General features: G+C 42.9%; 1 protein-coding gene across 3 annotated transcripts in view; it reads right to left on the bottom strand.

Annotated features, from left to right (window-relative positions):
• MAP3K8 (mitogen-activated protein kinase kinase kinase 8) overlaps positions 1–16,342 on the bottom strand; it is a 24,974-nt gene that overhangs the window by 3,328 nt on the left and 5,304 nt on the right. For all 3 annotated transcript variants that reach the window (XM_059404094.1, XM_059404095.1, XM_059404096.1), the window contains 4 exons: positions 9,499–9,666; positions 6,901–7,162; positions 5,150–5,256; positions 219–371 (listed from right to left, as the gene is read on the bottom strand). In XM_059404094.1, the coding sequence (XP_059260077.1) occupies positions 219–371; positions 5,150–5,256; positions 6,901–7,162; positions 9,499–9,666 (690 nt within the window). The remainder of the gene's footprint in view (positions 1–218; positions 372–5,149; positions 5,257–6,900; positions 7,163–9,498; positions 9,667–16,342) is intronic.

Here is a 16,342-nt window from a genome sequence, read left to right as displayed (position 1 = left end):
CGGGATTTGATCCCAGGACACTGAGATCGTGTCCCGAGCTGAAGGCAGAGGCTTAACCCACTGAGCCACCCAGGCAGCCCCGTGGGGAGAACTTTTAGCTCCACCCCACAAGTCATGAGTTCACACCATCCCACTTGGGTGTGTTACAAAAGGGGCAGCAGCCCTCCTGAGCAGAGGGAGCTCCCCCGTACCCTCGGCGCTGGCTGACCCCCACTTACGATGTACAGGTAGGAGGGATAGGCTGAGCGAGGGTAGCGCTTCACCCAAGGCGGGGTGCCCGTCTGCATGTGGATGAGTGTGGCTCCCAGGCTATAGATGTCCGCTTTGGTTGAATGACCTCTGCACAGGATCACCTCTGGGCTCATGTAAATCTAAAAAAGAAGCAGAAACCGTCAGTCTGACTCTCCCCTGTCTGTCTGGGTATCCATTTCCCTCACCCAGTTCTGGAAGCTGGCACACCCGCCTTTACCGTATTTACAGGATGTTTCAGCCCCCCAGGAGACCATGTCCCTGCTGTTCTCCCGGAAGCTAGGGAAAGGGACACAGACACCCTTGGGGGAGGGGGGAGGCATTTTCGCCCGAGGCTTTCCTGCAGCCTCATGAAGAACACCGCTTTTCCACATGCTGGACACAGAGACAGCCCCAGCAGCCGAGAGCCTGCTGCCGAGAACCCACCTGGGAACCCCCGACGTGTGCATCAAGGTTCTGGAAGGCACTAACTGAGGCTTAACTTCCTTATTAAAACATCAGTTCTAGGTGCCTGGGTGGCTCAGTTGGTTAAGAGTCGGCCTTCAGCTCAGGTCATGATCCCAGGGTCCTGGGATCGAGTCCCACATGGGGCTCCCTGTCTACTGGGGAGCCTGCTTCTCCCTCTGACCCTTCCTCCCACTCATGCCCACATGACCCCATGCTCTCTCGCAAAAATAAATTAAAATATTTTTTAAAAATATCAGTTCCTTTCGATATTTAAATGGACACTACAAATACATTGCTTCACTTCAGGTTTGTCATTAAATTGCCAAATCCCTAACTATCTGCAGTGATATAAGGTGGCAGAGATCCCCGGGGTAGTAACACCGATCACACGGGAGAGAAGCACTTCGAGTGGAATGCTTTAGAAATGGTCCTAATTGGCCGTTTATACAAACTACTTATTTCTACCTCCCATGTGGCCTGGTGGCTAACTACTGAACACATGCCATTTTAACCACATGTAGGTTCTGTTTGGTTTCATGCTGGAGAAGCAGGGCAAGTTTCAGAAATAGCTTCTCTAGGAAGTCTTTGCTTGTAAACATAAAAAAAGAAAAAAGTAAACAAATGCCAACCAATGATCCGTATTTATGGCTGGTACAGAGACGTACAGTAAGTGGTTAAAATCCTAATTATCGGGCGCCTGGGTGGCTCAGTGGGTTAAGCCGCTGCCTTTGGCTCAGGTCATGATCTCAGGGTCCTGGGATCGAGTCCCGCATCAGGCTCTCTGCTCGGCAGGGAGCCTGCTTCCCTCTCTCTCTCTCTCTCTCTCTGCCTGCCCATCCATCTACTTGTGATTTCTCTCTGTCAAATAAATAAATAAAATCTTAAAAAAAAAAAAATCCTAATTATCAATATTTAACATTAAGAAATGTTTATGCTGTCCATCATTTGACTATGGAGAAAGGGATAAGTGTTCCTGGAATATATTTCTGAGTCAATACGTTAAAAAAAAACTGGCTTACAAAACCTGGGAAAATGTCCCAGTTTCCCCATCCTAACCATATTCAACACCGTCCCCCAACACCCTTGCTGGCTGGCTTGCTTTCATTCCCGTGCTCATCCTGTCTGTCTCACCAAACAGGCTCAGCTGAGCCCCTTGTTCTCAAACATGTCCTGAAGTGAACACAGAGCCTTTGGGTCCCAACGGACGTTCTTACTAAATATAATCACAAAATTAAACAACAAACGCATCGGGAAGGATTAGCTGTCAATAGAGGAAGTTCATCTCCTCCTGGCTTGCTTGCCTTCCTAAGCAAATAATCAGGCAAAGTAGTTACGGTTGGTGTAACCCGCTCTGCACACAGCGTGCTGGAGGATTCTGGGGACCACTCATTTGGGGATGCAGTGTCCTGCATACCTGGGGACGTGGCTGATTGCCCCCCCACCCCAGGCAGTTCCCCCAGCACTCCAGGGCTCGGAACCCTGGCTTCTGCAGGCTCTACACGAGCCAGAGCAGCGGGCATGGTGTTCGAGAACTTTTGGGGTTGGCTGACTACAAGCATGAAAAAGGCTCAGTAGGAACCATGCGAGGCTCTCTGGGACCTGCACAGCCTCGGGCCCAGGCACCAGAGCAGGGGAAACTATACATCCGTCTGGGGGGGGGGGGGGGCAGGTCAAAGCACTTCACCTCTCAACACATTTATTAGAAAGGTGTTGCCTGTGTGCAAACACACATGCATGGATTACATGTTAACTTGTATGAAGGAAGCCCAAACACAGACTCAGAAGAAAATAAGAATTTTTTAAAAAGAACCACGCTATAAAAATAATTCTAGGGGCGCCTGGGTGGCTCAGTCAGTTCAGCATCTGACTTTTGATTTCAGCTCAGGTCATGATCTGAGGGTCGTGAGATCGAGTCCCACATCAGGCTCCACAGTGGGTGGGGAGCCTGCTGAAGATTCCCTTTTCCTCTCCTTCTGCCCCTCTACCCCAGTCCCTCTAGCTTAAAAAAAAACAAATCTATTCTAATTAGTTATTTACATTCATTATTTATTCTTTCTCTGTGTGATGTAATTAAAAAATGATACATTAAATATAAACCAGATTAACCCTGTGCTTATATTGTATGGTCACAATCTAATGTTCTGAATATGAATGCCGGGCGAGAGATCACACAGAGGGAACCAGAGTTTGCACTTGGAATCAGATGTCACCTACACCCCTGTAGCGGCCAAGTGATCAAGTTCCAGCGGGAAGTAAATCTCCGTGGTTGACTTTGACTAACAGCATCTCACTGGCTCTTTAAACAGGAAGAGTTAAAACAAACTTGCTGAAAGCGTTCAATGGTGCTTTCACAACCTTGCTCATTAGCAAACTTGTACTTGGGAGCACCACACAGACAGTAAATGCAGGCTGATTCGAAGAGAATTTGTCAATCTTTAACATTCAAGTCAGTTTAGCGCTTTGTAAAAAGCAATTTACATTTGCTGAGAATAACTCAGTCTAAAGACTATTTAGGAATAACCACTATGTTATCATCTCATGCTCAAGCACACACTCTCTTTCTGGTAGACAGTCCTAGGGAGGGCATTTCTTGGTCCAGCCGTTGCAAAATGTTCGATTTGATCACACTGCCGGGAAGAGAAAGGTATTTTCTCTCTTTAATACCATAAATAGTTTGTTTCTCAAACTGGCTCCAGGAAAAAGAGTAGAATGTCACATATCTGAACTTCGGATTAATGCCAAAATATGCTGAAACATTTTCCAAAAAAAACATGTCTGAAGCATGAAGTCTTATTGGATTTTGTGCTTCGGTGAAGTAGTCTTAAGATCTGGGGACTAAAACATTCTTTTTAAGAAGTCTACAGTTCTCTCTTCTAGAAATCATTCTGCTCAAAGACAACTATCAAGGGTCCTCCCTCAGGCCTTTTCCAGAATAACTTTAGTAATACCAGCAATTTCTTCTGCTTCCCAGGAGAGCTCGAGAGAGTTAAGAAAAAGCTGATATAAACTTAGTCTCCAATGATGATTATTTGTTTGTTTTTCTTCTGAAGTCGGGTTCGGTGCAATATACCTACGAGCTAGACTAAGGGCTTGGTTGAATACGAAGACTGACCAGACAATATATTTTTTTAAATTGTATTTATTTAACTGAGGGAGGGAGAGTATAAGCAGGGGGAGGGGCAGAGGGACAAGCAGACCCATCACTGAGCACAGAGCCCAACTTGGGACTTGATCCCAGGACTCTGGGATCATGACCTAAGCCGAAGTCAGATGCTTAATGGACTGAGCCATGCAGGTGCCTCCAGACCTGGTAATCTTAAGGCAAAGGCTCAGTCAAGTGCCCTCTCTCCATCTGCTGTGGGCACTTAGAGCAGAGAGAGGGCATGGGGCTGGCAGGCTCTGATAATTAAGCATGGGCCAAGGAGGCAGTTTCTACCCCTATTTTCCTTCCCAGTTGCATCCAAACCCATGCCCATCATAATCCACTATGCACTTAACTGTTGCTTTTTTAATAATTGAGGAAAATTTAAAATAGGTTCTCTCGCCAAAGAGCGGGGGTTGCTAACATACCACCAAGGGCATTGCTAACTCCATGCCTGATTCCCCCAACAGCCTGACAGACAGTGATGCTTGACTGATGCTTCTACATGAATCCACCATTCAGCCCAATCAGGTATATGTGAAATTAAATGTATTATTTGCAAGCCCATGAATGCATTCCTTGCAATCTCATTTATATTCAGAGAAGTTTTTGGTTTGGTTTGGTTTTTGCTTCACAAATGAATTAAATATTAGAGCTAGTTTATATCTTTAAATACAGTTTATTTGTGCCATAATAAATTTGAGGTTTATTATAGGCTCTCTATAAAGATAAGCCTAAAAAGTTGTTGGTCCTAAACATATATTATAAACAACTATGACAATTATGACTAATTGAACCAAAACATATTCTTATGTTATATTAAGAATGTAACATAAGAACTATGTTATATTATATACACATATAATATGTAAAGATATATAAGAATATATATAACATACATTTATACTAAGAATATATACATTAGTTATATTAAAATGTTACACAGTAGTTAGAATTCAGACTCCAAAGAAAATTGGATTAAGTCCCAGATCTGGCACTAGCTGAGTAATTTGGGCACTTTATTTGAACTTCTTCAAGCTTATTTCCGTATTGTAAATAATAGAATTTGCCTATGATAACAGTATTTACTGATAATAGGGTTGTAACAAGGATTAAATAATACAATGCATTTAAAATGCTAAAATTAGTACTTGGCACAGAGCAAGTGCTCAATAAATATGCTTCAATGATAATAACATTTGATGCAATGGTTTTCCTCTCCTTTATTGTCCTTTCTGCAATAACACCAGAACATTTTTAAATTTTATTCTTAAAGATAGACAGTGACCTTTCCTGTGGGAATAGAATTACCTCTGTTCCGCGAAGGTCCTTAGGAAAGTAGACATCTTCAGTCATTTGAACACTTAGGCCAAAATCCACCAAAACAGCTTTTGTAGACATGAAGACAATGTTGCTAGCTATAAAGAGGGGATATTTCTTTAGGATAAAATTGTCTGTATACCCATAAATAAAATAAAAATATCATCTAAAGTAAGCCCCAAACCAGAATAGACTGAAATGTGCTCCCTACTGAGATGACTACATTATATCAAGAGGAGGGTTAATCCAGGTGAGAATTCAAGTGAAAAGCACTTCAGATGTGCCAAGAACGCAGTTAATGTGGGCGTAAATGTTTGCACGCAATAATAACGCTTGAGAGACAATGGCCAAGTCATGAAAGCAACCAAAGGGTCCACAACGGATGATTGGAGAAAGGAAATATGATGTCTGTGTTTACGCATATACAAGAGACTATTATTCAGCCATGAAAAAGGATGGAGTTCTGCCTTTTGCAACAACATGGATGAAACCTTGAAGATCTACGTGAAATCACTGAGATAAGTCAGGCAGAGGAAGAGGAATACTTTGTGTAATCTAAAACAACAAAACTCATAGAAACAGAGAACAGATCATGGTTACCAGGGGCCGAGGGTGGAGGGTGTGGGGAAATGCAGTCATGGCGTACAAACTGCCAGCGATAAGATGAACAAGTTTTGGGGGCTATAATACACAGCACAGTGACTACAGTTAATAATGTTGTATTATAGGGGTGCCTGGGTGGCTCAGTGGGTTAAAGCCTCTGCCTTCGGCTCAGGTCATGATCTCAGGGTCCTGGGATCGAGCCCCGCATCAGGCTTTCTGCTCAGTGGGGAGCCTGCTTCCTCCTCTCTCTCTCTCTGCTTGCTTGTGCTCTCTCTCTCTCAAATAAATGAATAAATAAAATCTTTTAAAAAAAATCTTTAAAAAAAATGAATAAATAAAATCTTTAAAAAAAAAATAAAATCTTAAAAAAAAATGTATTATATATCTGAAAGTAGCTGACAGAGTAGATTTGAAAAGTTCTCCCCATACACACACAATTATAACTGTGTGAGGTGATGAATGTGTTAACTAACCCGGTTAGAGCAATCGTTTTGCAATATATACCTACGGCAAATCATGACATCGCACACCTTAAACTTACACAAGGTTAAGCCAGTTATAGCTCAACAAAGCTGGAAAAAATATTATCATGCTCTCAAGCTGTACTTTCAAATTCTAAAGTCAAAGCCTATTATTATCATGCCACTTTCCTTTTAAGTAAAGTTTTGTCAGTTCAATGTAGCATTGATTATGAAGGGGTTGGTCATGGGTCTTTGCAGTGTGTTTCCCACCATCTTACTCCTAGAAAGCAGTCAGTGAAGGCATGTTTAATGAATTATTACCAAAATGGTATTCAGAATGAAAAGGCTCTTTGTTTCTCAAAAACTATGTAACTCTGAGTGTGTTTTAAAGTGTATTTATTAAAGACTTATGAGAAAGAGCGTAGCCAGTACTTAATAGATATGTGGCCGTGATCTTCCACAATTGGATAATCACCCTTCCTCATGACTTGGAAAGCTTTCATGATCTCGTTTGATGCTGAAACATGTTTCAGGAGCACAGGGGAGGAAGGTGGAAAGTGCTTGAGGGCAGCTGTCCTCCCCAGCACCAAGGATCCTCAGACTGAAGAGAGGAACCCATCTACCTCTTGTCTGGCTCATCTCTAAGCCAAAAAGCTTACACATCCAAAGGTAACTCACGTTTAATATCATGATGAATCACTTTCTTTGAGTGTAGAAAATCGAGTCCCTTGAGAACATGCTTTGTGACCCAAATAATTTCAAATTCCCTCATTGGTCCACAGCTCTCCAGTTTCTCGAGAACAGACCCTCCCTCGCCGGCTTCCATAAAGAGGTGCACGGTTTCACCCCAGAGCACAGCACCATATAACTCAGCAATGTTCTCGTGACGGAAGCAGGCCTGGATTTCCACATCAGATGGCTTAAACTGATCTACTGGAATCTAGAACACAAACATACCAGTAAGATTCTAGACAAAAATATATATGAGATAGGTCAATTCACAAACCAAAGGGCAAATAAATGCCTTTGAGGATATCATGATCTGCATGAAATTATGCTGACAAGTTAAAACCTGCCCCAAACCCGCTTTTACATGGTGTCAGCTTTAGGTAAATGGTTCCAAATAAGAAAATAAGAACAAAATATAAAATATTATTATCATTTAGAATGAAGCAATCCAACCAAAGAATCATTTACAATTGAATCAAAAGAGAGATCATTTCCCATCTATTTTACGTGTAAAATCTATGGCACCTAGATTTTAGGTTGTCTTTTCAATATTTCCATTTGTCATGAAATAATATTATGTCTTTGGAACCCAACTCATGCTCTGACAATGCATTTAAAACCTATTCTAAGGAAAATAAAAAATCAATAATAAAGAAGTAGAGCTTTCAGTGCAGATAGATAGGGAATGTCTCCAAAATAAAGTATCAGATAAAGAAAGCAAGATACAGAAGTACAGGTATTATGCTCCCATTTTTAAAAATCTCTTAATCTATATATAATACATGTCCATAGAAATTTTCTGGAAAGATGTATAAGATCTCATTCACAGTAGTTGCCTCAAGGAAAGGGATCTCATTCTTCAACCTACATTCTTTTGAATCTGCTAGGGGGGTTGTTAATCATTTTACATGGTTTTCTTTTCAAGAAAAAAAATATAGCTTAAAAATTAAATGTAAGTATTCTAGGGAAAACAAACCCACAAATGTATTTTTCCATGCCTTTTGTGATGAAATTGTAAAACAGATCTTTCTAGAATGTCACTAGATTCTTTTAAAAGAATTGGAATATGTCTCTTCTAAATGAAAGCTTCAAATGGCTTATTATAATATCTCCTTGTTTTCTTTTGATAACAGATACTCTAGCACATATTTATAAAGGAACAAATGAGGCCAATACATTGTTGCTCTTTTTTTAAATTCCAATAACATAGACTAAGGCCATATTCAGCAAATCCAAAGGGAGTTTATTTTCTTGCACTCCTAAAAATCTTTACAGTGAAACAGACATACTAAAAAGCGTAAAACTGGTTACATAGCAAACTCAATGAATTTTCAACTGAACACACCCACGTCACCACCATCTAGATCAAGAAACAAAACTCTAGGGACGCCTGGGTGGCTCAGTTGGTTAAGCAGCTGCCTTTGGCTCAGGTCATGATCCCAGGGTCCTGGGATCGAGTCCCGCATCGGGATCCTTGCTCGGCAGGGAGCCTGCTTCTCCCTCTGCCTCTGCCTGCCTCTCTGTCTGCCTGTGCTCACTCGCTCTCTCTCCCTCTGTCTCTGACAAATAAATAAATAAAATCTTTGAAAAAAAAAAAAAAGAAAAGAAACAAAACTCTACCGGGCCCCCAGAAACCCTTTCCTGACCTCTGCCAGTCACTGCCCAGCAGGGGCACCTCCTGTCCTGACTTCCACCAGCACAGATTTGTTTCACCTCTCGAGGGCCTGTACAGAAGTGGAATCTCATAGAGTAGGTCTTACTTGGGATCTGGCTATTGGGGCTTAACATATCGTGATGAGATTCATCTCCATTATTACAACGGTAAACCTTTTTTTTTTTCTCTTTACTGTATAGTATCCCACTATGTAAGTACACCACACTGTAACACCTGGAGAATTTCCAGTTTGGGACGATGACAAAGACTGCTATGATGAAGAGTCAGTACATAGCCTTTGGTGAGCACGCATGCGTGCTTCTTGGGGGTGCCCACGGGAGTAGAACTTCTGGGTCACAGGGTGTGTACGTGTCCAGCCTGGACAGTCTTGCAAAGCAGGGACGTCTCAGAAATAAAAAGAGAAGAGATGGGGTCTTTGCAATAATTGGTCTATTTACATGCAAGCCTTTCATCTGCAGTCTTGCAAAGGCTGCGGCCTTCCCAGTTTTGGGTTCTCTGCCTGGCTCCCTCCCCTGTGGCTGGGATGAGAGGTGCACACAGATCTGCTCCTGCAGGAAGAGCACCCCTCCTTCCCACCCTGCCCCAAGAGGGATGATGTTATCCTGCTCCTGCTAAAGAAGCCAGCAACGTTTTCTTTTTTATCGAGGCAAACTCAATTAAAACCAACTACGCACTTAAACAGACTTCGGGGCTGAGCAGCCCCAAGGAGCAAGCAAATCAACGAAGAAGAAGAAGAAGAAAGATGTCTTTGGACAGGACGCTCTTTCTTACATAAGATCCAGCCAAATGGTAACCGGCTTTGAGTAAAGCAAGCTAACAAGGGCCACGATGCCAAACACATACGTGCAGGATGTCTGGTATAAACTACGTACCAATTTACACGCCATTCTTTTCTTAGTCTTTATATCTTGGGCTAAGTACACTTTTCCAAAGGCCCCCCGAGGTATGAAATCAGAGCCAATATTCCGATAAGTCAGCTTCCAGGGGATGAGGAGAACATCAGAGTCTATCTGATAGCGTCCATTCTGGGGAGTGATTACCTACAACAAAACAAACAGGCAGGAGGGTGAGAATTTCAGCAAACTTCTCTTTTAAGACCCACCCTCCAGAAACTGGTTACTTTAGATCATAAAGACACACCTTCAGAGACTGGTTACTTTAGATCACATTCCTCCTGGCCGTGTTTGAAATTAATGTCACTGTTGTGTAATCCTAACAGTGTAGAGAGACTATATTTAGAGTTTCAGCAAGCCAGAGAAAGCATGTAACAGAAACACGTCCCTAGTCAGACCTGATCGTATTTCCACCTCCCGGTGAGTAATTAATTGTCAAAATTTTAAAAATTATTTATCTAAGGGAGCGTGACTACCATGACCAAAAGACTGAAAATAAAGATTGCATAAATATAAACTGTGAGGGCAAGTTGACTTGTCTCCAATTAAAATGCGCTAACCTGTTAGTCTGCATAGCTATTACTCACAAATGACGCATAGAGAGAGAGAGCATGGAAATAAACTGATGATCATAGAGGATTCTGGAAAATAAGGTGTTATGCCAGAGCTATGATTTGACAGTACTACATCAATACAGTAAGCGGCAGAATTATTTCACATCTACTTGCTCGCTTGGTATTTTCCAAGTGCAAAAAGGCACCGGGCACTGTGTCTAGAAGCCAGCTCTGAACAAGAGAGAGGTGACCTTTCACCTCCAAGAGCTCCCAAACAGGCCAGCACTTGGAACAAGAGGTTTCAAAAACAAGTTGACTCAAAAATTAAAAGACGTATATCCCGGGAGCAGTGTGGCTGCTTTTGTTCAAACTCAACAAACCGGACATTTAAGGTCTGTGTAGTTTACAGCATGTGAAGTAGACCTCAATTTTAAGAGAGTAAAAAAAAAAAAAAATAAAAAAATTACAAGGACGGATAATTATAATGATAAATATGAAAATAAATTAATAAGATATGTTGTTATGAGTTAGAACCTGCAGCACATGCCTAAAATATGTTTAAAATATTCTCTCGAGGGGAACTGAGATTCAAAAACACAAGGTTTTCCCCGGTGTAATTAGCAATATTACGACTTCAGATTATGAATTCGGGAATCGTGAAACTATGCAAGTGACACTAAAGCTATTTCAAGCGCAGAAGAGGCTGAAGGGGAATGTAGACCACATGGGACAAGAATGAACACCCGATTCCTCGGCAGATGTGCGGGCCCCTCACCGGGCCACTGCCGCCAGAATAGCTGTCATCGTCCCAGGGTTATTCATTCGGGCTCCAGGACTGCTCATCAGAGCTGTCCCCTACAAACAGATGCATGGCTCTTAGTCAGGGAACAAGCAGGGGACAACTCCAGCCCTTGGAGAGGTGAAGTCACTGCATTTATTTATTATTTTTTAAAGATTTTATTTTTATTTTTTTGACAGAGAGAGATCACAAGTAGGCAGAGAGGCAGGCAGAGAGAGAGAGGGGAAGCAGGCTTTGTGCAGAGCAGAGAGCCCGATGCGGGGCTCGATCCCAGAACCCTGAAATCATGACCTGAGCTGAAGGCAGAGGCTTTAACCCACTGAGCCACCCAGGCCCCCCTGTCACTGCATTTAAAATGAAGTATTTACTGAGCACTCCCCTGGGCCAGCTCCCGCATGGAGCAGGAAAACGAAGAACAGCGCAGGGTCTTGGCTTCCTGGAAATATGACCTCCATTCAAGAAGTGTGTCACCTCAAGTTACTGGAGGCCTCTTTTAACAGCACGCGAAGCACGCGGTAGTCCCTTGCCACATTTAGACAGCGCCAGCCCACAGCACTGGACTGTACTAGCTCATCACCTCGTTCTTGTTACTTTGTTATCAAGTATGTACATTTCCCATTTTGCCTCAGCTCCAGCTAGCCACTCCTGTTCCCTCTGTGAAAGCTTTACTCTTGTCCCACTCAACCTATGACAGCCCCGTCTGACCCCAAGGATCAAGAAGAGTCATAGCGCTCCTACACGGAGCACTAATTAGAAGGCAGGCACCGTGCTCGGCGCTCATCAAGACCTCCCAGTGATCCTGGGAGGGAAGTATTATTTTCATCCCCACTTTACAGATGAGGAAAACTGGTTTCAAGAGGTTAAGTACCTCACTAGACAAAGTCAGGATTTGAACTTGGGTCTGTCTGACCCCACAGCCTTCTTGTGTGCCTTCTATCTTCCAGAAGATAGGAATTAAAGCTCACCCAGGAGCGAAAGCCAGTTACTAAAAGCCTACATTTACAAGTCACTGAGCCCCTCAGCCTTCGCCTGCTTCGATGGAATACTGCAAGTTCCTTCACCATGTATGACCAGCTCCCGTGTTCTGGGGACCATCCTCCAAAGGCCAGTTCTCCCTTGATGATGGGGCCCAATGCATACAGTGTGATATGCGAGCCCAGACTAGTCAGCATCTGTTGCAAAGCCCTGGGTTCTTCCCCCTAGCCCTAGAGACCTTCCCTCTTTGGATTTGCAATGGGGTTTTTTCCCCCTTTCTTCTTCTCTTAGTGGCCCTACCAAATACTCCTATGGAACTCTATGCCACTCGTGCCTGCCAATTCTCCAGCTTAACCAAAGCCACTATCAAGTGCAGATGTTATAAGCATGCTTTTGATTCCCTTCTCCAGACTAGTGTCACTGAACACTGCTGGGCCCAGGAGAAGGCCTTGAGGAAAATTGTTGGGTACCTCATTAGGAATAAAGTCCATCAGGAACCTGTATGATAGAGCTGGTAGACATAGATACAACCTTGGGCTACATTAAAAGAGGCACATTATCTAGAACGAAGGTAAAGGTGGCTCTTTCCTACTCTGCTGGTCACATACAAATAAACTGCCATGTTCAAGTTCGGGGCTGTAAGGCAGGCACTGACCCAGGCTTGGGTTCAAAGGGTACGGCCCAAGTGGAGGATGAAAGTTAACCCTCCAGTAAGTGACGAGTAACAGACACAACGAGAAGTGTTTGTGACAGAAGCGAGAAGATGTGGGGAATATGCAGGTCTTAAAATATTGGAAAGACCGTCCTAAGGAAGGAGAGTAACAATTGTTTATAACGACTACCACAATGGCTGTATCCTTTCAACACTCACTCTGCATAAACAGGTCCCATGCATGCATTATTTGTCCTACATAGCAGCCCCAGGGAGTGAGTGCTAGGATGTGACCCATTTCACAGATGAGTAAACTGAGCCGTGGACAGGTGAATAGCCCAAAGTCACCCAGCTAACTCATCTCAAAGCTGAAATACATACCCAGGCACCATAAGTCAGGGGCCCGCACTCTCACACTATTCAACATCCATCCATACTTTCTTACAGCCAAGAAGTAGGATGAGGGCTAAGGAGAGTCAGAGACGGATTTTAGTACAATACCCTTAAGGGAGGGCCTTACTGCAATCAGAATTGGCTGACTTTGAAATTAAATGCCCCAGTATGTGATAAATGCTTTGTCACAGGAGATTATCAGGCAGAGACCAAAATGTTCCAACAACTATTGGATATGATGATCGGGTTATGTAAGCTTCAGACAGAGGGCTTGACTCAATTATCTTTAAGGTTTTTTCCAACCCTGAGAAGCCAGGACTCCATGACTAACCCCTGAGGAACAGCATTCCCGTATCTCACACCCGTATCTATGAGCGAGCCCTTTGGGGGCCTTCGGGTCCCCACCTAATCACCAGTGAGTTCAGTGTGTGCTACCTATTTTTGGTTATTCATTCCCCACTCTGGGTGTGAATCGGTCTAGAGTGTGAGTAACTCATAGCACTCTCATACCCAGCAACGCCTAGAGTGGTCTCTTAAAGGTTCTTCCCCAGGTCCAGCTGGATGTTGGTAGAATCTCTATCAGATACTATTTTTAGAAAAAGAGCACACATTTGCATACACGTGCAGACCAACAATTTACATACTTATGCTACGGGATAGTTTTGTAATTCCTGATCCTCCACCCTGTCTAATTAGCTCCACGGGCATTATGGTTGTTGGGTGCCAAGAGCACACCAGGTCTCTCTGCCCCTGGGCCTTTGCACATGCTGTTCTCTTCATCGGGAAGACTCTCCACTCTCCATCCCCTTTATCTGGAAGACTCCAACTCAACAGCTCAGGCATCAACTCCTTCTGGGAGCCTCTCTGGCAGTCTCTCTTCCCTACTGGACACATGAGGTGTCCTGTCTGAGCATTCCCCCAGCAATCAGGGTGTAGTTGTATTGGGAAGTAGCACACCACATGATAATTGCCTGTTTACTTGCCTCGGGCCTTCACCAGAAGACTCTTCCATGCTGGGTCTGTAGCATCTGGAAAAGTACCGGATATACTGTCGCTATCTGACCTACGTCTAGCAAGCGAATGGGTGAAGACTTGAATGAACGTATTTGGTCCATATACAGATGCACTTTATAGATCAAATTTACCTTGGAACCAGTGTGCCTTTTGGTAACGAGCAATCCTCTTTTTAAAGCAGAGAGACAGACAGCAGCAAAGGAAGCCCAGAATGGAAAAATCTTCACTGGGTCTCAGGGGGAGGGCCACAGGAAGACAAAGGGCTCAAACACAGGATTGGTTCCAAGGAGAGCCCCATGTGAGCATGAATGGGAGCCAAAAGCAAACCAGGCCTCCTTCAACATCTTGTCTCAGACTGCCAAAGATCAAACGTGGCAAGTCACGATTCCTATGCCATTATGTACAAAGCATGGGCCTGGCGCAGGTTACTTGTAGTCATGGGATGTATCCGATTCTTAAGCTTAGTGACAGAAAAGTCTACCACAGCCCCGAGAGTCATCAACCACCGGGATGATTTGCCCAGTGGGGCACGGTCTACATTCCTGCGGGTTTTGAGGTTCTCCTGTTATTCTATTCTGGTTGTAAATCTTCTTGCTTCATACTCTTGAACATTTTTAAATTAAAAATCTTTTTAAAGTTTTAAAGATCCCTGCTTTTATGATATGTCCTATTCTTATATTTTTCTCCTGAGTACATGTTTATTCACTTACAGAGCATGGACTCTAAGGCGGAGACTGACACTGTTCTACTCCTAGGCTTCGCTGATAAAATTTCCACTTCCATGTAATCTCTTTGTTTTTGCCTTTTCTGCATTGTCTTTTTTTTTTTTTTTTTTTAACTCCAAAACCTTTAGGAAGCAATTTCTTTGTATTCCTTATAATTTTCCAGAATTCTCTTCTGTACATTCCCAGTAAAGTTTTATGGCCCATCTCTCATCAGTCTGATGGGTCAGGGGAAACGTACACAAGTTTCTACATATTTACGAGCAAAAATATTTTGATTACCTGCAGGTGTTCCTTTAAAATACCGATTTAAATAAATACACATGTGAGGAAAAAAAACACAAAGGAAAGAAAAAGACATCAACAATTGTTTCTTATTATAGATCATTTTTAACCAGAGTTCTCCAGCTATTTTAGTTAAGAAAATCAGGTAGGGCTCCTTGTTCAATATTACTTCCATGTATAAGAAGAAATGATACTCTCAAGGTAAAGTACTTAGTCAACTACTAACCACAGTTTGATATATCCAGACCAAAGCAAGTCATGCAGCTATGCAAAATGTAGCCTTACTCCAAACTGAGCTGGACCTAAACACAACTGGCTTCTAACAAAACAAAAAACAATTTACCACATAGCTGACCTAAATTACTGTGTTGTTTTCAACTGAATGAATGTACTACATTAAAAAAAAAAAATTAAGTACTTTGTCCAGATTCTAATTGTTCAACACTGACCCTCTCCCTACATTAGCCATTTTACCCATAGATGCACCAAAAGAAAAGAAGTCACTTCCATCTTGCACATTTTGCAAGTAACTACCTCCCCTTTGCAAAAAGTCCTTTTTGAAAGATTAGACAACCTCTAACCAACACCTATGTTGACCTCTGACATATTAAGACTGTCAGAATCCGGGGCACACCCTAACACATCATCTGATCAACTATTGTGACAACGTGTTGTCACAATATTTTGGATTATTTGCATACTTGGTATGACTAAGGAAGTACGTTTGTCATTCATACTTTGCCAATTAAAGAGAGTGAATCTGTGCATAGCTATTTACTGCCTGCAAACTAGATTTCTGCAAGAACTGAAGTTAGGGGGGGGACACCTGATTGGCTCAGTGGGTTAAGCCTCTGCCTTAGGCTCAGGCCCTGAAATCAGGGTCCTGGGATGGAGTCTCCTTGTGTGCTGGGCTCTCTGCTCAGTGAGGAGCCTGCTCCCTGCCCGCCCCGCCCCGCCCCTGCCTGCCTCTCTGCCTACTTGTGATCTCTGTCTGTCAAATCAATAAATAAACTCTCAAAAAAAAGAAATTTAAGAATTGAAGTTAGCCAGTATTAATACTGTGACATTCCAAGACGGGACAAGAGAGGAACAAAAAATTCCAGCTTTCAGAAATATTGGTTAAAGATAAAGTATGACTCCCCTTTCAGAGGAAGGATCCTCATTAAGTCTTCTTCTGTCTACCCTATGAATAAGCTTCGTAATGAACTGTTCAGTTAAAAGACGTTCTTCATAATTACCTATTTGTACACTATCACTGACGTATGGAGAAGACTCTTTACGTGGAACGTGGAATGAAGACCTTTTTTGCATCTTTAACACGGAGGTGATTCTTACAGATACTGTGTTTTCAAAAGTCGCACCTGGTAGCCCATCTAAGCCAAGTTTAATTGCACCCACCCCCCCACCCCCGCATTACAGGAAGCTGCAA

The sequence above is a fragment of the Mustela nigripes genome, chromosome 6, assembly GCF_022355385.1.
Source record: "Mustela nigripes isolate SB6536 chromosome 6, MUSNIG.SB6536, whole genome shotgun sequence".
NCBI lineage: Eukaryota > Metazoa > Chordata > Mammalia > Carnivora > Mustelidae > Mustela > Mustela nigripes.
This window is presented reverse-complemented; position numbering and strand designations above follow the sequence as displayed.